Source organism: Pseudopodoces humilis, chromosome 6 (assembly GCF_049639895.1).
Source record: "Pseudopodoces humilis isolate 2021_Gansu_Grassland_sample_001 chromosome 6, ASM4963989v1, whole genome shotgun sequence".
Taxonomy (NCBI): Eukaryota; Metazoa; Chordata; class Aves; order Passeriformes; family Paridae; genus Pseudopodoces; species Pseudopodoces humilis.
This window is the reverse complement of record NC_142205.1, coordinates 31,624,151-31,645,551: the sequence shown is the minus strand read 5'-3', so window position 1 is coordinate 31,645,551 and position 21,401 is coordinate 31,624,151. Positions and strand designations below refer to the sequence as shown.

The window sequence follows — 21,401 nt, the reverse complement described above, 5'->3', positions numbered from 1 at the left end:
GGTAGAGCAAGACCTGTTTTCGACATTTGAAATAAACACTATCAACACCCTCCTACCAACTTAAACACACCAAAGCCTAAAAACATTTCCTCCCCAGCCAATGACAAATATCACACATGTATAACAAAATCTTGTGCTAATTTCTTTCAGACTTTAAAGTATAATGTGAACTGCAGTCTAGTGGAGCTGGGCAGAAACTTTCCTAATTTGCCAAGTTTTAACAATCAAGCTGGAAGAATGAAAATGTAATACGTTTTCCCAAATAAGGCAATCAGACTTTCTCCATGTTGAATCTGTATTTCTGTGTGTACAGAAAAGGAAATTGCAACCTATACTTACAGAGAAGGTAAAAATTAATAAATTACTTCCAGTATACATTTTCCAACTATTTTAACTATAACTGTATGTCTTTTCCAAACACATTGACAAATACATAGGAGATAAGAAAATGTCATTACATGTATGTATTACAATTCAATTACTCACAGTATCTTACTCAAACCAGTTTTACTTCTATTATTTGAGAACTCTAGCAATATCCCTACAAGTGAGTCTGAATTTTTGTTTTCCAGTAAAGTAAGCTGTTGTAATTGCCATTACACTGTGGCAGAGTGCTACAAATATTCAAAGACAGAGATAGCTATGAGTCAAAAACCAAAACTGACATTGACTTTGTATTTCAAATATAATGGGTTTGATGCTATCATAATGATCGTTCTATTTTATTCAAGCCTGTTTTTGAGAGACTAGTAGTCATGTTGCATGCAGCAGAATGAACAGTTAGACTGCTATCCAGTGTTTTGAGTGTTTAACAGTTGTTCCTCTTAAATGATATCAAAGTAGAGCGAGTGCATATAAACTAAAATCTACTTCCATCTGAAAAAAAACCCCATCATTACTCCTACCTCTCTCCCAAAAATTCAAGAAACTCATTCATATGAACAATTATGCCAACACCATAGTAATGGAAATTTATTGTTGACTTACTGCAGTCTTTACTAAAGAGAGAGGTACATGTGCTACCTCATTAAATTTCTAAGTATTTAGCAGCAGCTCATCTGACAAGAGATAGTCCCTCTCAATTTACTGATCCACATCCACACTCAAAACTTACCAGGTTTTCTCTTTCAATTCTTTGCTGCTCTTTTTGCCTGTTGAGGGCACTGTGGTACAATCTATGTGGTGGTACAGATGTCTTCAATGTGCTGCTTCTCTTTGGCCTTGCAGACTGTCTGGACAGTTCTTTTAGCAACCTCTGGTTTTCCCGATCAATCTGTCTTACTTCTTCATTCGTGAACGAGTAATTTTTCCTTATTCCTTTAGATGACTGATCGATGGTTAGATTTTGTTCTTTTTTATCCAACTGTAAGAAAGCTTTAAAATAGCAAAAAATGAAATAAACAAGCAAAAAAGATTAGAAAAGACAGCTTCAGGAACCAAGTACTAAACATAAATTAGAACCAAGAATTAAAACATAAATTAGTATTTACACTGGGGAAGCCTGAGTCAGAGACACAAAGTGCACTTCTTGAAGTGATTTTGTTGATACTTAACTCCTAAAGCAAGTCTACATCATATTGGTGGAGGAAATGAAAAGGGAATGATGAAAAGTAAATTTAATGGATGGAGACAAATGAGTGATCACACATAACAAAAGAAAAATTACTGGGACTTGGAAATTTCAAACAGTAAGCATACAACAATCAAGCCATGATAATAAGGTTTCAAGACAAAGAATGCACGGTCAAAAATACACAGCAACTCGACGTGCACAATTGCAAGATAACTGGAAAAGTTCACTCCTAGCCAGAGCCAGTTCCACTGCAGCTTTGCTGTTGACCTATTTCTAAGCCTTCACTTTCTAAAGCTCTGCAGCAGGTCTTCTGGCAACTGCTGTATAAGAGTTTTGCTCTCATGGTGTTACCCCATCAAACCATTGCATTATCTATGGTACAGGAATGACAGCACCAGGTTAGGTTAGACAGATTTTTTGAGCTGAGACACAGACAAAAAAGCTTCACTTGTGCAATTCCTCACATTCCTCCAATATCACAGTGCCTTCAGAAGACATCCCTCACTCTTACCCCTAAAAGTCCCACACAGGCAAAACAAGCATCCAAAGCAGAAAGAAAATAAAAAAAAAAAAAAAAACCAAAAAACTCAGGCAGGCAGTAATATTTCCTTAGCAAACACTTCTGCATTAGCAATCTGTTTGGAAGAGATGGCTGAGGCAGCCTGGCAGCCTAACAGTGAAAAAAACTCAAAGAATGAAGAGCATTTTCTTACTTCAAAATGAAATTAAATATTTTTACAGTATCTCAACTGATTTTATTTCGGAATTGATGCAACTAAATATTGCTACGTCTTTGAGAAATTCAAGAACCGTATTCAAAATGCAAAATCCAAACACTTCATGAATTTCAACATTCATCTGGGAATTAATAAACTTGCACTATCAGCATGCTAGCCAATATAGGCAAGAACTGTCCCTAGGCAGCTCTGTGAGGTTGCACACATTAACAAATTCTGCTTTCATTCGTCAAGAGAAGATGCAAATCACCTCAAAACCAAGACACAGTGCAAACTAGCACAGATCAACTGTGCCAACCAACAGGTTAATGCAACATAAATATCTTGAAAAACATCTCTACAGTTTAGTAAGTTATTCTCAAGGTAAAACTAGTAGAGCCATCAACACCATTGGAGGAGACAAACCAGGAATGAGATTCATCTGGATAAACCTACAAGGGACAAAGAGAATTGCAAAGAAAATAACTAGAGCCACACAATTCACATCAGCATACATCTGCAGCAGAAAATGCAGCGTACATCACAGTAGAAAACATTTTAGAATGTCTTTACTGCAAAGAACAAGCAAAACTAGCACTGCAGAACACAGCTAGAAGTAAATTGATCAACTATCTGAAGAAGATATCGTGTTACATAATTGATATTTGCATTATTATGGAGCTATGAAAGGTAATTTTACCTTTTGTCTTATATCCATAGCATCTCATGGGTTAAAGAGGACTGCACATCATATGCAAAAGTGGAAATCCGGTTGTGACAAAGAACAGCTGTTAAACTCAAGTCTTGACCTAGCTTTGTGGTATCAATGCTATTGATGATGAAGTCTATTACAAGAGACATTTAAATTTCTGAATGACTGTCAGCACAAATTTCCAACAATGCTTTTGCTTCTGTGGAAGGTGACAACTAGTCAAAATCAACTTAAAGCAATGACATTCCCAATAAAGACTTTTTCAATTAGAAATACAGGTTTTATGCCTTCAGTGGTCAATGACTTTTAATTCACCGTAAGACAGCAGTCTATACTTTGGCAGAGACTGTATATACTTTTAATTATAATCAGTAAAAATATTTAAAATCTTTCAAGATAATTACTTACCACCTATTTTCGGACTTGTTCACTTCTCTGGTAAACTGCTGTTGGGTGTGATGAAAAATAAAACCCAAGCAATGATATGGAACAAAGACCTTTCCCTTTCATCCCAATATTGGTCAGCAAATGCTACTAGAAGCAATGACTCAAGGAACCCTGAAGCTATTGCTACACACAGGGCTTAACAAGCATTGTGTTACTTTATCACTCAGATCTCCTGGGGGTAGTGGTATGCAACTCCTGTGTCATTGAACACCCCTTATTTTACCAGAAGCTCCCAGCAATTGAAGTGAATACGTAACTATGTCCATATCCATGCACTGCTCTACTGGACACTACTTATATATGCAAGGACAAAATTTTACTAACTTTATTCTCATCTTTCAGCTTCTTCTGACACATCCCCCCTCATCACAGACTTTTTTCATTCATCTCTTGTTTCTTCTTCCTTTCCTTAGCTTTTTTCCTTTGAATATGTATCACTTCTACAGCGCCTCATCCACACCTTTTATCACCTCACCACAAAATAGCCTCTCCCACTTGTGTCATGCAGAAAGAGACTCTATCCCACTTTCTTCAGTATGTTGTTCATTCTTAGCCTCATTATTTTTTATTTATTCTTAATGTAGAAACTGACTTTACTACTGCCAACAGCTTTCTGGCAACTTTTGAGGTTGAGAGCTTGCTAACAGTCATAATATTGAATTTATCACAACTCAAGAGAAATATATTAATACAGTGAAAGAATTAAGAACACCACAAAGGTTCTGCTGTGAAGTTATTCAGTGAAGCCTTAGAGGACAACTGCCAAAACTGAATAAGTAATCTATTGATAAATGGCTGAATTACAGAGGACTCATTAATTTTGCATCAGAAGTTCAGACCCAATACAACACATGCAGCACCAAGTGTTTTTTTCAAGGGGATGGAATGAAAATATCAATCTAAAACTCTCCAGTTCCTCAAACGACATTATTATTATTAGCCTTCTATATGACCCAAGAACCCATTTGAAACTTCACAACCAGCTTTTTGCTACAACACTGCTGCAATACACCAAAGCATTGGATCAAGTAACACAGTACAAGTACCTGGTTTGTTGTTCTTCAAGCTGTTAATTAATTTGAGTTATGTTTTACTTGCTTAAGATCTATGTTCAGGAAGAATTTAATCTGCAAACACCACAGCAAAGCAAACCATAACTTAGTGGACCCTACCCATAGATAGTCTTTTTTTAAACCACACAAATTCACTGCTGATCTCCATAGGAACTGTGTCACATGAGAGTTTAAAGTTTAGTAGAAAAAGACAACATAATGCATACTGCATCATTTTAGTAGAAGAGCATCACTAATACCACAGCATGCGTGTTTCTAACAAAACAAGCAGAAGAAATCACCACTCCTTAAATTATGTTCAAATAAATCACAGAAACAATATCTAGAAAACAGAGGGGAAAAACTTTTTTAGGTCTTCCTGAAGCAGAGGTGACATTCCTTCCATGGTTCAGAAAGACACTTCTGACCCCTGAATTGCTTCCAGCCACCTGAAAATGAAAATGATGCCTCTGCAAAGCATCATTTATACAGTATCATATTCCTATTCTCCATACACTTGCTATGACAGAAATTTAGGTAATCCACAGCGGGAATGTATGTCCAATATGCACTGAATTCATGCTACTACTCACTGGCAACATTGTTTTCATGGCAAAGACAGTGGGTGTCTAAGTGAGGTCAGCACATGCCCACAAAACCAGGGACAATTCACCATCGATAAGCAAAAAAAAAAGTAAGATTCTGAATGCTATTAAATACTGGTAGCACAGTTCATGTTACATAATTCAGGTGCTTGAGTTTTATATTTATTTCAATGATTTATTCATCAATGCACCCACACTACTTTTTAATCACAAAGCCTAAGCATTTGAATGGTTTACCTATTTTTGCATTAGCCACTGACAACATGAGGTAACTACAGTTTAAGGTTATGATTTTAAGTTTCTAAAGAGTTTGTAAGTCTTGGAGCAATGAAATATGATCTACCTATCATATACATACTCTATCAGTGGGTAATAAATAATTTAACTAAACCACTAGTTATTTTCACTGTCAGTCAGACCTTAAATATAATTTGGAGTAGATGATATATAAGCAGCAGCATTTGCAGAACAACTTGCATACTGTGTATGGATTCACAGGATTTCTATGAAAGCTGGTTTCCATGGAGAGATACCTGACTTTTTTTTTTAAGCCATAAACAAGCTGTTTATTGCTTTCAATTTCTAAGCATCGAAATAACCTTGCAGAGTGAGAAAGGCCAAACCTTACATAAAATACAACTTATAATTTGCAAGTCAAATGCATTAGGACAGGATGATACAGTCGTCCTAATGGCATTAAGGCTAAAATCAAAATTATGCATGTTTTAGTGTATCTTTTGCAATCTCAAAATAAATTGTTTCAATGTTTACACTTGACTGATATTTTATTTCATACTGCTACACTACCACATGTGTATCACATTTGAGAAGTACAAAAGGATTAAATAAAACACGGTTCTTCATCAATACATAGTAGTTTAAGAGTGAAACTATTTCCCTGTGGTATCTCTAAACAAATACTATCTAGAACATCCATTATTGTAGGCCACAGAGCACTTTAAAAGAGATTTTGGAAAATTCAAGATTTGGTGGTTTTTGTAAGTAAAGGAGAATGGCCTTTACAGGTGAAAAATGTCCCTATTTAAACATGCTTAAATAGGGTTGCTAATTATCTCTTGATATCATGACAAAGAACTCTTACAGGCACTGCACTTTTTTCCCCCATAATTACAAAGTTTCTCATGGATGTTGGGGAAGCCTGTATCTCTCCATAATCTCACAGATCTTCAATCTATTTCCAAACTCTAAATATAAGAATAAGATAGCAATTGCTCTTCCACCTCAACATGAGTTTCTAGGCCTGTGAAAACCAAGCATATGAATACACATACATATAGAGAATTAGCTCAAACTCTGAACATACACACTAAATGGAATTCCCCAGAAAAGCTATATATGCTTAGTTCAACTCTACAGTTTGGGTACGTGTATATTGTAGAGTCTACTCTAAATTTAGATAAATTTAGATAGCAGCTTTTCTACAAATACATTAGTTCAGCATGAATGAGCACATAGATAACACATCCCTAAAGAGAACAAAGTTTCAGTTATCAAAAACTTTTCTATTTCCTGAGTGACAAATTATATGGGGGGCAGGGGGTTAAAGTGATTGCTTCATGTTCAGTTGAAGCTGCTATTTAATTTTCTACAATAGATTTTATTCAAACACACAGTGCTTTTACTTTAATAATAATGGTATTTGTATTACTGAGCTTTTCACAGGGGAAGCTCTGACTATTTTAAAAATCTAAGGCATAGAAGAGGCAAAAAGATTTATCAGCACAGAGGTCAGTGAGAGCTTCAAGGATAGAACTTCAGCCTCTGGCCAATTGCCCTTACTTACCCCACTGCACCACCCCCTCAAGTTAATAATAGCTAATACCATGGATTTACAGACTAATTCTTACAGACACTTCTGTGAGACTTCAACCCCATTTTAGAGAGAAGAAAACACAAAGTAATAAATTTTTTAGCACTGTATATACCTTGTGCTATCCCATTGTATTGATAGCAAACAAATTTAGATAAAGAGATACAGAGTAATTTTAGTAGACAACTCTGTTCTGAACTACAGAAATCGTAAGATTTGTCTAAAGACAGAGCAAATCTGTAGCATAATGGATTGAGATAGAAGAGTACTTAGTACACACTCCTACACTTAACCTATCTCTTTATCTGCACAGACTTACAGGGCCAATCAAAAGAACATCAGAAAATTTTCCAATTTATTTTATTCTCAGCTTTTTAACATGGTGATTTATGTAATTACCTTCAAAAACAATCTTTTACAATCTATTTCTTTGCATTGCCATACTTAATTCTCTTTTTGTGTTCAGATTACTCAAGAGTAGAGCAGAGGAAATAACTGACATTTTTTATTAGTATGAGTTAAGAAAGTGCTTTCAGTTATTCATTTTCTGAAATATCTTTAAGGTTTATAGCAAAGTGGAAACATCATCAAATCACAAAACAATTACATACAAAGATCTATATAACATCATGAAACAACTGAAAAATTGTATTTCTACCTGAAATGTTATAATCACACCTGCTATCAGCACTACCCATCTAAAAACAATCAAAGTGCAACACAGAGCAGGGAGACTATGAGATTTCCAACTAGAACTATGTTATTTGTGAGATTTACCTTATTAAGAAATGTATAATGGTAAATTTGGCTTTTATCAACAACAAGCATAGCTTTACGAGTTGTAAAGGCATGATAAATTTTTGTCTAATACAATTTTTAAAATGCTTATAAATGAATAGTTTTCAATATGAACACAAATAGGTAAAGGACATTCAATTACTTTTAACTGCAACAGTTTCTAAATGCTTCAAATTAATTCTGCTTTAAGATACACAAACCACTTTGCTGACTCTAATAAATAACCAGACTCTTGTGATAGTCCAAACTTGTTCTTTGAACAACTTTCTTTCCTTTTTTTTGTTCTTGCAATTCTTTTTTTAATACAAGAGATTCCAGTTTTCCCAAATGTATGCACTGGTAATGTGAATAATCATACAAACTTAATTACTGTGTGCTCCATAGAAACAACGCAATAACAGATCACATGGAAATTATGCAAGTGTCCGGGGACCTCGGGAAATTAAACTTGTATGACTGCTATAAATGATTAGGTCCAGCTATATTACAAGCATATTTGACAAAAGATTTAAATAAAATGCTTCATCGGTTTAAAGTACTGGAAGAGTATTATACTTTAAAACAAATCATGTTTATTTAACCATCTTTTCATGCACTCAGGTCTGGGCTTGCAGTGTTCTCACTTGAAGCAATGTGTATGCCTATGCAGTTCTGATGAACATTTACTGGAGACTGGTGGGTAGGGGAAAATTATTTGCACTTTTTTTTGCCCTAACGAGTACAAAAAACAAAATCTGTAAGCAGTAACTCAGAATAAGATTAGCTCCTATTTTCCCAGACTAGTTACTTTCCACCATTAATAATTCTGCCCCATTTGAACTTCAAAATGCCCAAACTAATTAAGCTATGTTGTGCTTGCTGATTTAGAGAGGCACCTGGGAGTAATATACACATTAATCAGGAACATTAGCTGCTAGACTATATGAATTCTACTTCTCATTACCCCATCTTTATTATTGTTATTTAGAATCGGCTTTCAGTTTTGAGAAAAAAGTTCCTCTCCCCAACAGAGATTCATCTCTAAGAATACCCACTCTGAGCAATAATACCCATTTGTTTTAGGGATTAGATGAATCTACTGGTAATCACCAATAAATAGCTTCTTGCTAACTGGGAACAAATAATGACGTAGGACATCATAATTTCAATTGCATAGCAACACCTCTTCTGACATCATGTTTTGACAACTGGTTGTTTCTAGTATGAAAGAGTGGCTGAAGCACAAGGACTGTCAGAGATGAGAAAAAGCTCTACCTTTCTTGAAGGCTAGAGTTCTTTTCTTAACATCGGAAGAATTTCCATACAAGTAAAATCCTCATTTTTTACTTAAAAGCTGTTTATACCATGTATACAATATATTCTAAATCCTTATTTGCTAGAAGCTCAGTCTGACAAGGTGCAAAGTGAAGAAACACAACACATGCAGTTTTAGTCATGCCAGGCTTACTTCAACACAGCAAACTTGGCTTAGACTGTACCAGACTTAAACTGCAAGAGGCTTTCCTCACCTGAGATCAGCAGATTTCTTGAGTCAAGCCTTTTTTATTCCACAGACTTTAGTACTGAAAACTCTGGGCCATGAAAACAAATGCAAAAGTATCATGTAGACCTTAAAATACACACATGACATCACCCAGGGCATTTTCACCCTACATAATGGAGATGTGCAATGTATGCAGCGAAAGAGACTGCACATTTTCTTAGGCTTCATTATTAAGATTTTTAAAGTCTATTAGCCAGAAGCAACCACTTGAGTTTTAGTAAAGATTATCTACTATTTTTTTTTTTAAATACCTTTACTCAACCTATGGTATTTTAGAAGGCAGACACCCAGTTCAGAAAAGAATTTCAACCACTTCTGTTTAATTATCAAAAAGGTACTAGAAGTTTATGAATATAAATACCATTTACAATGAAATGAAATTTTGGATTGTCTTTCAGTTCTGGAGGTTGATAATCCAGCCTTTCAACAGAAAGGTTGATGTTTTAATTTAGATATCAAATTCTGCCATAGTCCAGCATACCTTAAAATACATGTGCATTTTTATTACCCAATTCATTAATATATCAAATCTTTTTTAGATTCACCCTATCTGTGTATCTTACCTCTAGGTATATGCAAACCAACAAATGCTTCTTTTCTCTACTGCAGAATCAGTACTATTACATAGAGAAGAATTCAAGGAATTAGATCAATACCACTTAAACAGCAACCAGTTTTAAAAATACACATGGCATATGAAAACTCCACTCTCTTCTAATAGAACACAGTTGTTCTCAACAACTGGCAGATGTATTTTGTAAAAAGAAAATTTAAAAATCACCTTTCAGAAGTTGATTCAGGTCCATGGCATCATGCAAGACTTTTCGACTATATCTGCAATCAAACTCGGAATCTAATGAAAAAAGATACAGACATAAGATGGAATTTCCCAGGCCCATAGGTTTTGCACATTTAGTGTTGTATTTAAATTCTCAAAATTACCGTATAATTCTTGGCTCACATTTTCCTGTCTCTTTACTTTTAGTTTCTTATCATTCGATGCTATAAATTCAAAAGACTGGATAGGACTGATGTCTGGAGTTGACAGAGGTGTTACATCGGTCACTGTGTCTTCAGATTCCTCCAGGTCTTCACCAAACTTTGGTTTTCCTTCTGCTAATTTCATCACTGACTTGAATTTTTGTTTTGGAGACAAAAGAGCATTTCTACAAGCATTCCTTTTTGAGGAAGAATGAGATGAATCTGAAGAACAGCTATCAGAATCTGTGTCAGAACAATCTGTATCTGAACTTGAGGATGATGAGGAGGAGGTAGAGGAAGAAGAGGAGGAGGAGCTGATAGTGTATTTTTTGCTAGCCTTTTTTATGTTGTTTGGTTGCTTAGCTGACTTCAGTCTAACCTTCTGTTTTTTGCCATCATCACTACTATCTTCTTCATCTGTATAGTAATCTTCTTCACCTTCTTTAACTATTTTAGGAATTCCAGCAGGAACAATCTCCTCTGTTCCTGTGTTTGCTGCAGGTATTGCTCCAGATGTACCTGCCTTCTCTGCAACTGGAGAAAGCGTCAAAAATGAAGCATCTTCAACAGAATCTTTGCTATTTTCTAGGGACTGATCCTTTTGCAAATCTATTTGTTTGTGCAAATCTATCTGCTTTTCTTCACTTTCCTCCTCACAACACTTTTCATCCTTTGAATTAGAAACCAAATCAGTGTCTGCAAGAGCTACCTTTGTACTTCCTTTCTCTATATCTTCACCATTTTCTTCAGCTTTCTTTTTCTCTTCCTCAAAGTCACTGTCAAAGAAGGCATGATCCACTTCACCATCTGATATGTCTTCAAAACGGTCCATAACGAAATACCATGTATCACCTGCAAGCATCAAAAACATTTCCAAAGATTTGTGTAAAAACAGATCCAAGTACACTTTTAGTATAATAGCTTTGCTTTTCACTCCTTTAGCTCTAGTAATTTATAATTCTGCAATTAATTACATGAAGTTGCTAGGGACAATTCCCTAGTGAGCTCAGCAAAACTTAGTTCAACCTTACTGCACACAGCTTATATCTTAGACAGGAAAGCTTTAATTTAAGCCAACCCATCACAATTTCAAAACTACTACTTCCAAGAAAATTTGTCAGTGTTAGTGGCTAAAAAATCTTAACTATTACAAACAAGCAATTAAAGTGTCTTATTTTTCCCTTTAAGCTAGAGCCATTTGAAGCTAGAGGCACTTATGAGCTATCATTAGTTGGAATTTTATGTTTTAAGCCTTGTTTGTATATAGCAGTCATCATCTTGGCTGACACACCCATACACACCGCAGGCTTTCAGCACTTAAAATTAGGAGAAATTTGAATCTACATCAAAAGATCTATGGCTCCAAGGTTACACAGATGTAGGGCGTGTCAGTGCTCATGTTTTAGTTTGCACAAGGAGCCTGCTTTTCATGACAGTCCTCTGCAACTCACACTACACAGTACAGTGAGGAAATTTATTTCTTCCAGATGAACCTAGACTTTAAAAAATGTGATCCAGGCATGAAACCAGTGCACTTAAACCAGAAGTCACTATTCAGTCCATTAGTAGTGTATATATATATAGAGAGAGAGTTAAAATTAAAAAATCCAAACACCCCACAACCAAAGAAAATTAGCCAGTAACAAAGACTACCAGTCTCACCTAGCCAGAATCACTTTTCTCCTACTCTTTACAACAGATTTCATTAATCATTTCATAAATAAATTTAGTAAGTTACAATCAATAAATATGGAACATCCTTTAGACCAAAGGAAACAAAACATGAAGACAGTGGAAACAACTATACAAGGCTGGAGAACCAGAATATTTTACAAGATGGATGGTCTCCCTTAAACCACATATAGTTTGTTGCCATGGCAAACAAAGGTGGAAAAAAGGACTTTCCAGGAAAGGTTCTAGCTAAAAATGACTTCAAGATACAGAATTTTTAAAGGTCACTCAGATACTTTGCCACTTTTTAAATAATACTGGTTTAGAGGAATTGAAAATATGCTCCTCAAATCACAATATAAACCTAAGAAGTCTGGAACTGCCTAGGGTTTTAAGAATCAAAAAGCCAAAGAACTGCAGAGGGACTTATTATGGTTCGATATTGTATAAAGCTGAAAACACTATTAAGTAACAGAAGCAGAGATCAACTTTCAGGACCACAAAGATAACTCTCCGAAGCACTCAGCTCTTCAAAGGGCTACAAAGTAGTAAAACACTTTTGGGGAATGCAGATATCCAGCAAGTTAAAGTCTTGCACAAGAACAGGCACTAGCCATCATGAACCACCACCCTGCTGCTTACAGAATACTTCATCTGCCTCTTCATCCTGGCAGGGTGGTCCCTAAGAGACACCCCTCAGGATGGCTGACTTATTGGCCATGTCCCTGGTTCTCACTCACTCACACTCAGCCTTATCATCACTATCCTTGAGCTCCACACAGCTGAAACAGTCCCTCATGCAGAGGGACACTTTTCTTTCCTTCCATATCCCTCCTGAGGAGCTTATAACCATCCATTGCACCACTCCAGCCATGATAATCACCCTACCACATTTCTGTGATGCTAACTACACCACGGTTTTTCCACAGCACCATGGCTTCTTGCCCCCCCTGGTTTTTACCCATCTTGTGTGCATTGGTGCAGGCACACTTCATCTGGGCTATTGATTCCACCCTTTGCCTCACTTCTTGTGATACCTGGCTTCAGGCAGCTTGCACAACCTGCAATGCACAACTATCATGTGAATTCCTGTAAGTTTTTCTAGAGCAGCTGCTTAAAAGGATAATACATTTTGATATATAAAAACATGCACAATACAAAAATAAAAAGCAATCAGAAGAGTAACACATTATTTAAATTAAATTTTTACCTCATGTAATCTAAACCAGAAGGTAATAAAACCTGTAAAGTATAGATCATTAATTATTTATTTACCAAGTACAACTTGAACAAACCCAATTCTATGAAGAAGATTAATATAGGAAGTAGGGCTTAAAAATAAAACCATTTATCTCCATGATGAGAGGCTTTTTACTACTTAAAGGAACTAGCATCTCTCCAGCTCATAACTGGAAATATTATGACTAATTGTAAAAGCAGGCATGTGGTGCGCTTCACTTGTCTCAAACACAGATTTGAAATACTGCTAGCCCTGTTGTATACAAGAGCATAAGGGGCTAAGGCAGAAAGGTTTGCAGGTGGATGCAGACAAACTAGGATAGCTTAACATAGCTGGAATCTTTAGTATAGCTTAAAATGTAACGTTTTGAGTGTAATCACATCCATGTATTTTTAGTTTATGTAATGCTGCGCCTGCAAAGGTGACTGAACTAACTGCAGCTCGTCGGCTATAATGTGTAGTCACACCATGGCTTCTCAGATGACTCTTCTGAACAGTCGCTGAAGTGAGGATGGGATTTAACTCAAGACATAAGGGCAGTGTAGAGCTGACAAAAGGTGATAAAAGATCGCAACAAGCTTGTGCATTTCTTTCCACTCTTAATGCCAGCCAGAGAGCACATATCTTCCCACTCTACAGGATTCATGAATAGCTCACCTGCCATTGGGCCATTTCCTAGGAAGACTGGGACATAACTGCTTCTCAGATGGCGACCACCAGTACAGCAGAGATCATTTAGCAGTCTGGCCCTGCCCAAGGAGCAGCAGTCATTCCACCGCCAAATGCATATTTCAGTCTTCTGGTACAAGTCCCTAACAACTTTAACCTTCATCTTAATGGGAAACCAACATGCCATGTCTCACTGACACACAATCATTCACAAACTAAAGATTAATGAATTCTGTCATTCACATTAAAAACAAACAAGAGGAAATAAAAAAAGAGATGGTATTCTTGAATCCTATTCCACTCCTGAATTGAGAGCATCTGCAACAGAGCTGGAATTTGCCAAGACGATGCAATACAGAAGTAATTTTTGCTGATAAAGCATGCCTAAATCAGTAAATTGTCTCTTTACAATTTCACACCCACTTATATACAACACAGAGTGTAATTTTACTTCTGCAAGAAATACAGAGTTCTGCTATGTTACCTGTTTTTAAAACACAGAGTCAACAAATGATAAATACTCTGAAATCCCAAAAAACCTGTCATTACAGCCAAATACTCACCATTAACTGCTAATTTTAGTGACCACTGTATTTACTTACCAAAAAACACATGACTTTTTTGTGGCTTTCTGCCATGAAACCCTTTAACACAAGCATGATCAACTCCAAAGAGCAGGCTGGCCATTAATTATTTTAGAGATCTCTTTTTACTGTAGTATTTTTTTCTCCCCAAGTAATTCTCTACCTCTCACCCCATTTTTCTTGCAACTGTAGCAATCACTCATTACCACAGCCAAGCACACCCGTTTTGTCTTTCTCTTCCTTACTGCAGCTCTTCCTAGTTTAGGAAGAACTAGTTTATACCACTTTTTAATCCCTTCAATCCCTGACCCATTTAAGATCAGAAAGCAGTGGTCAAGCAGTCAAGGTGAACATGCAGTCTGACTGTCAGGGCTTTAGAGACCCATACTTTCTCATCAGAGGGTTGACACACCAAGAGTCTGACTACCTACTGAGACAAAATCCACACTCTCCCCAGCTGGACACTGCAAGAACATAGACCACACAACTCCTGCACAGATCAACCACTGCCTGCTGCTGCACTACCCAAAGAACAAGCAGCACTTCGACATCCTCCTCCATGTCAAAAAACAGATCAAGACCCTAATCACACTAAGCATATTGAGTGTTTTTCCCCTGCCAGCTGCAAACCTGCCAACTACAGCACCACCTGAAATATTTTTGCAGGCAACGGCTACGAGCAGGCCATTAGGCATGACAGCAAATTGAAGTAACTTCTACAAAAGTAGGATGGTACATAAAAAGTCATGTAATGAGGATACAGACTTAGATGTGGGTTTGTGCTTCAGCATATCCTTCCTTTTGAAAACATTTTTGAATGTCAGAAACTAACACTTATGAAGTACATAAAATACCCAGTGAAAGATTTGAGGTGTTTTAAACTTGGTTAAAACTTGAAGTTATCCACTAAATCTTTCACTTTTTAAAATGCACACCATCTGAAAATTGTGCATCTAAGAGTACTGAAATAATTCATAGAAGAAAAGAAAAATAGCATTCAGGTACAAGCAGTGACCAACTTTCTTCTCTTTTAAGCGTTCTAATTTCATAATCAAGGAAGAGGGTGATTTATATAGAAAGGACAACTGGGGCTTTTTCCTTATCTTGTAACATAAAAGTTCCTAGCATGCAGACTACCATGCTCCAAGGAAAGCTGTTTTGTCCCCATCTGGTATCCTAGCATGCAGAACACCACACTGAGTTTGCATGTTATGCACCGTCTGAAGGGCCTAAATGTTCCCACAACATCATAAGATTCTGGTATTTAATAGATGGGGAAAACAAGATCTTTACACATCCTAGGGGCTATATCTGAAATATCTGATGTTACTGTGTGCATCCTGTACAACACCACAAACGTCATAATACAGCACAGCTATAATACACTCAAGATGAGTCAATACTATGTTTCCAACAAAAAAAAAAAAAAATAGGCATCATCTGAGGATGTATTAAAAAACACGTAAAGCATCAGACTCTTGTATTCAGCTCCAACAGGACACCTTTGTTTTAGGGTTGAAAGTGTTTTAGGTTGAAAGTGTTTTAAATAAAAGACTTCTACTACCAATGGTATGTGTTCTTTATGGCACTCCAAAATCTTCTGATTCTACATTCTCATTATTTCCCCTCTGGGGATCCTGCCCCTCTAAACCTGCTGACTGCCAAACTGCCTTTGTATGGAACTTGGGGGAGGTTGAAAATGCTAAAGGAACAGCAACTGGCGCCTTCTTCCTTCCTTTCTCATTTTTCACTGAAGCTTAAAAAATGCCCAGCCAACAAACAAAAAAGACAAATTTGAAAACAACTAGAAGAGAGCGATAAAAATGTCAGGATAAGAAAAGTTTTATTTTTGGTGGTTTGTTCAAAAGAGGGGAAACATGAAAAAACACTAGTCTTAAAACCTGTGTGACAAACCACACATATTCAGCCCTATTTTCCTCTTAAAGCTTTCATATTTGTTACTAAGAACAAAAAAGTATGCAAAGGAAGAAATATAGCTCTTAGGAAACTACTTCTCTTAACTCCCAATGAATAAAACAACCTAAATATATGCTAAATATCTTTAGCAGATATTCTGATTTTCCAAGCTCAGAGCACAATACCTGCTGCTACAGCTGTTCTGCATCCTTCGTTCTCCCTGGACACAATGGAAGGATTTTCCCCTGTATGCTCTAAGATACAGTCTATTAACTTCTAACTAGCCCTCAGAACAGCAGTTCTCAAACAGGTAGGCTCCCTGGAGATGCTTCAAAGCACTCTTGAGTCTTTTAAAAAGAGTTGCAACAGAAAGTCCTGAGTCTTGCAGCTATTTCAAGTAAGAATTCAGTTCAGCCAATGGGCACTAGAAAATCCTGGAACACAGTCAACTGCCATCATGGTTAGAGCAAATGAAAGCACATGACCACCAAGGAGGCACAGACAGCTGCTGGGCAAAGGCTTTCAAGTTAATGTACAAGGCAGAGAGGAGAGAGAACAGGCAAAAATCGTGGGGGGAAGAAAAGAGGGGAGAAAAGAAGATATATTTCCTCTTGAGCCAAAAATAAGCCATTCCTCTACTGTGAAAAGCTGCTGTGAATGTACATTAGTACATTATGCTGAGAAGTGTGTATCTGCAGTTCCAGGACTTGACTCACAGAAACACATTAAATATTTGTTCTTCAGGCTCTTCAGCAAAGGTCACCTTGTGACCTCTTATGCAGAAAGGCTGGGTCAGAGAACACTGAGGTTAAATGAGGAGAGTGATGACAGCCATCAGGTCAGCCAACAGACCATGGCTATTCACTCATTGCTGAGAATCCCAAGAAAATTACTCTCAAATCCTCTAAACCCAGGAAGAAAAGAAGCTAACAATTACAATCAAAAATAAAGACAAGGAATCACATGTTGGTTGATAAAAGTAGCACCAGCTTCTGGAAGGCCTTCCACTCCTACAAGCATAAGTGACACCATCCACACTGAAGTCTCATGGGGCTGCTGCCACACAATTTCTCACTACCTAGAAGAGTCCAAACTCCAGCCACCTGAAAGGCTAAAAGGCAGCAAGCTGCTAGGGGAAAACTGGTCACTGGTATTGATCTTTCCCAAAAGTGACCCATTGCCACAATCTTCCGATAATATAGAACAGGTATGAAAAGCCCAGAAAAGAACAGACTCTACTGCCCGGCATCGATGGTGAAGAGCAAAGTAGAAGTCCAACTTTGTTTTCTCACTCCTTCTATACTGGTACATGTCTATGAAGATTATTTCTGTCCAATATGAAGATTTAAATTTGGAGGCAACATGTATTCAACCAGGCCATCCACAACTGAAGTGGGAGACTCTGGCACAGCAGTTCAAAACATACATCTAAGCTTCAGGTGTAATATTATGTCATCTGAAAGGGCAGACTTTAGAAAGCTTGGAGATGATCCTGCAACCTATACCACAGACAACCTACAAAATATACCACCCATCCTACAAAATTTGCACTTTTATGTGTTCCTGGGTTGAGCCTTTCAAGGAATTGGTCAATTGCATTCAAACTCTCAATGGGCTTAGCACTCCTGATGGCCCACTGAGCCCATGTAAGTCTTATGAAGAAACACAGGGCCCTCTGAATGCCCTTCTAAACACAGGCAAGCACAAAACCAGAACAAAAATCCCAGTAGGTCATAACAGCTTTAAGTTACAAGAAAAGGAATAGAATGTGCCCAAACTACCTGTCCTTTTCTCTGGTTTCTACTCCAAACCATTGAAGTATTATCTAGGTTTAGAAAACCAAAAGAACAACATATGCATTACAAGAAAAACAAACAAAGCAGGAGGAAGTGTTGGAAGAGCTTGAAGCATTCCAGAAGCAGAGTCCAAAGCTCTGACAACTATATTTTTAAATGCCAGTTATTTCACAAACCCATTCTTAAGCTTACTTATTTTTTAGCAACGATAACTTCATTTTAGTCTTCAAATAAATCCAGAGGAACTTAACTTTGTGAAACTTTGTTCTCGCTCCACTGACAATTCCAGAACTTTCAACCCAAAAAAGAGAGATTAACTATCTTTTCAAAGAAGCAAAAATGTGTACAATGCATTCTATGCACTATATTGAGCACCTCAATACAGACAAGCAGGGATACAAAAGAAATTTAGCACTGCTGTTTTTATTACATTCATGCCATCCCACATTGCTGTCCTGGTGTTTTTATGAATACTACGTAGAAATTTTAACCACACAATTTTAAAACATGTACACATCCAAATGCAAACACTAAATTTTTTTTTTATTTCTATTGTATAGTAAAATGTAAAAGTTCAAGTATTTGCATACTATAATTAAACCAGTTTTCAAAAAACTGTTTGCAAAGGAAAAACTTCAGTCAGGCACAAAGATTATATGACTTTAAGTTGTCCCATAAACCATGCTACATTTTAAAATACTGTGAAAATGCCAGAAAAAAAAACACTGACAAAGACAACACATATTGCATTTTGTTATAGCATTTCACCGATTGTCTTTCAAATTAATTCAGTACTCTGCTCTGCTGCAGCAGCCCAGGTTTCAGAACTACCTTATTTGTGATTTCCAACCTAATCCAGAGGGGTCAAGAGATTTGGCTAGTTATTTTTCAAAACCACAGCACCACTTTGGGAGCCATTACTGCAGAACACAGCCCTGTGCTGGGCAGAGGGAGTTACACGTGTGTCCTGAAGAAAGTGTGGAAACGTGACCCATGCTATGATTAACATGCTAGAGGGAAGCTGTTTGCAATAATCATTACATCTGACTTAATTCCCACTAATTAAGCCCAACCAAAACACCGCTCTGAACTCTATTTGGGCATCACTGCCCAGCTGCGTCTCTCAAAGTCCGGTAACTTTGACAGCACACACGATTCTGCAACTCTCTTCCAAAGCCGACTGCTACGGCGACAACAAAGGCCGGTGTCTCAGAACGGAATCTCCCATCTCTTTTCCAATCTCCCCGAGGAGCAAAGCGGGCAGGCACGGCACTGATGTGGGGCGGAACACACGTCTCAGAGGGGCATGACCAAACTCTGGCAGCTCAACGCCAGCCCCGGCACTCCAAAGGCAGCGCGCACGACGCGCTCGGGGGACACCTACGTGAGCGCCGCTCAGGCAGGGGCGCGAGCAGGAAAAGAGCTAATTAAAACAATTTTTTTTTTAAATTATATAATGGTTAAAAATAATGCGTACGTACACACGAACAGAACATGTCTCCCACCTTGTTTCGGGAAAAAATTACCGCAGACGGGGGAAGGAACGTGCCCGTCGTCCCCAACCGCCCCCAACCGCCCTGCAGGCACCTTCCGTGGCAAGGAGGCACCGCAGGCCCCACTACCCGGCCGGCATCCCCGGGAAGAAACAGCGGCCACTGCCTTATCCCCCTTGGCTCCCTCTTCTCCCGGCTTTGTTGTGGTAACCGCGCAGGCAGCCGGGCGGATACTCACAGGCACGGGAGAGAGAGAGCGAGGAGAGAGCCAGGAGAGAGCCGGGGAGGCGGGAGCTGCGCAGCGCTGAGGCCGCTCCCTCGCTGCCGCCCCGCTCCTGCGCAGCCCCGGTCAGCCCCGCGCGCCGCTGGGCGGGGAGAGGCGGCGCCTCAGCGGGGCGGGAAGGGCGGGCGCCGGGACCTCCCGTGGGAGGAGCCCCTCGGGCACGGGCTCTCCCCGGAATCGCCGGAACATGGAGGTTGGAAGAGATCCCCGAAATAATCGCCTCCAACCTCTGATCGAACACCACACTGTCAACCAGACCACGGTACCTAAGTGCCACGTCCAGTCTTTCCTCAAACACCTCTAGGGACCGCGGCTCCACCACCTCCCCGGGCAACCTGTTCCACTGATCACCCTTTCCGAGAAGAAATTCCTGCTAATGTCCAACCTAAGCATCCCCTGGCGCAGTTTCAGACTGTGCCCTTTAATCCTGTCGCTGGTTGCCTGGAATAAAAGGCCGATCCCCACCGGGCTACCTTTCAGAGCAATAAGGTCTCCCCTGAGCCTCCTGATCTGGCTAAACACCCCCAGCTCCCTCAGCTCTTCCTCTTAAGACCTGTGCTTCAGACCTTTCACCAGATTTCCCTTCTCTGAACTTGCTCCAGTGCTTCAGTGTCCTACCTGAATTGAGACACCCAGAACTGGACATAGATCTCAGGCAGTGGCCTTACCAGCGCCAAGAACAGGGCAAGAATCACTTTCTTAGTCCTGCTGGCCAGCTATCTCTGATACAGACATCAGTCCCCTCCTGCCCTTTCTCGCTCTGTGGGAATGGAGCAGAGAGCTGGGACTCTTACTAAGGCCATGAGGCCCCAAGATGAGGTGATTGTGTCCCAAGTTGGGGTGATGGTCCCCAGGTCACAGCAATGTTGGTCCAGGCTGAGGTGATGGAGGTGTGTGCTCCAGTGATTTTGCCTCAAGCTGAGGCAATGGGGCTCTGGGTTGAGACAATGGTATGCTGGGTGGGAGCAATGGGGCCCCAAGGTGATAGTGTTCCTAATTTAATTCATGGTCTCCATGGACTGAGATGCAGAGGGACCCCAAGCTGAAGAAATAGTGCCCCTAGTTGAGGTGATTGCCCCTAGATTTTGATCATGGGGTTTCAGGGTGAGGGGACAGAATCACAGGTTGAGGTTATGCTGCCCAAGGTTAAGGCAACGAGGCTCCATGCTGAGGGGATAGTTTTCCATTTTGGAGTAACAGTGCCCTATATCAAGTTGATGGTGCCCCAGATTGTGGGGGTGGTGCCTCAGGTTGGGATGATGGCATTCCTGGTTGGTGTGCTGGCAGCCCATAGGGACTGGAGGGTGCCCCAGGCTGAGGTGATTTGAACCACCTTAAGATGATGGTGCCCCATATTAAGGCAACAGGACCAGAGGTCGACGTGATGGGCCCCTACTTTACAGTGCCATGTTGTAGTGCTGGGCAATGTATCCTGAGGAAAGGGAAAGGGGCAGCTCATCTGGAGGACTTCTAGGGAAGCCTCATCCAAA

At 38.9% G+C, this 21,401-nt stretch overlaps 1 protein-coding gene across 2 annotated transcripts in view; it reads right to left on the bottom strand.

Moving 5' to 3' along the window:
* Window positions 1-19,971, bottom strand: part of CFAP97 (cilia and flagella associated protein 97) — a 29,296-nt gene extending 9,325 nt beyond the window's left edge. The window contains exons 1-4 of one of the 2 annotated variants that reach the window (XM_005517663.3): window positions 19,867-19,971; window positions 10,220-11,110; window positions 10,059-10,130; window positions 1,115-1,374 (exon numbers count right to left, since the gene is read on the bottom strand). In XM_005517663.3, coding sequence (XP_005517720.2) covers window positions 1,115-1,374; window positions 10,059-10,130; window positions 10,220-11,090 — 1,203 coding nt within the window. In that variant the 5' untranslated portion in view covers window positions 11,091-11,110; window positions 19,867-19,971. Of the gene's footprint in view, window positions 1-1,114; window positions 1,375-10,058; window positions 10,131-10,219; window positions 11,111-19,640; window positions 19,751-19,866 lie in introns of those variants that run through there. The other variant, XM_014263256.2, reaches the window with a different exon arrangement.
* Between the last annotated feature and the right edge of the window lie 1,430 nt (window positions 19,972-21,401).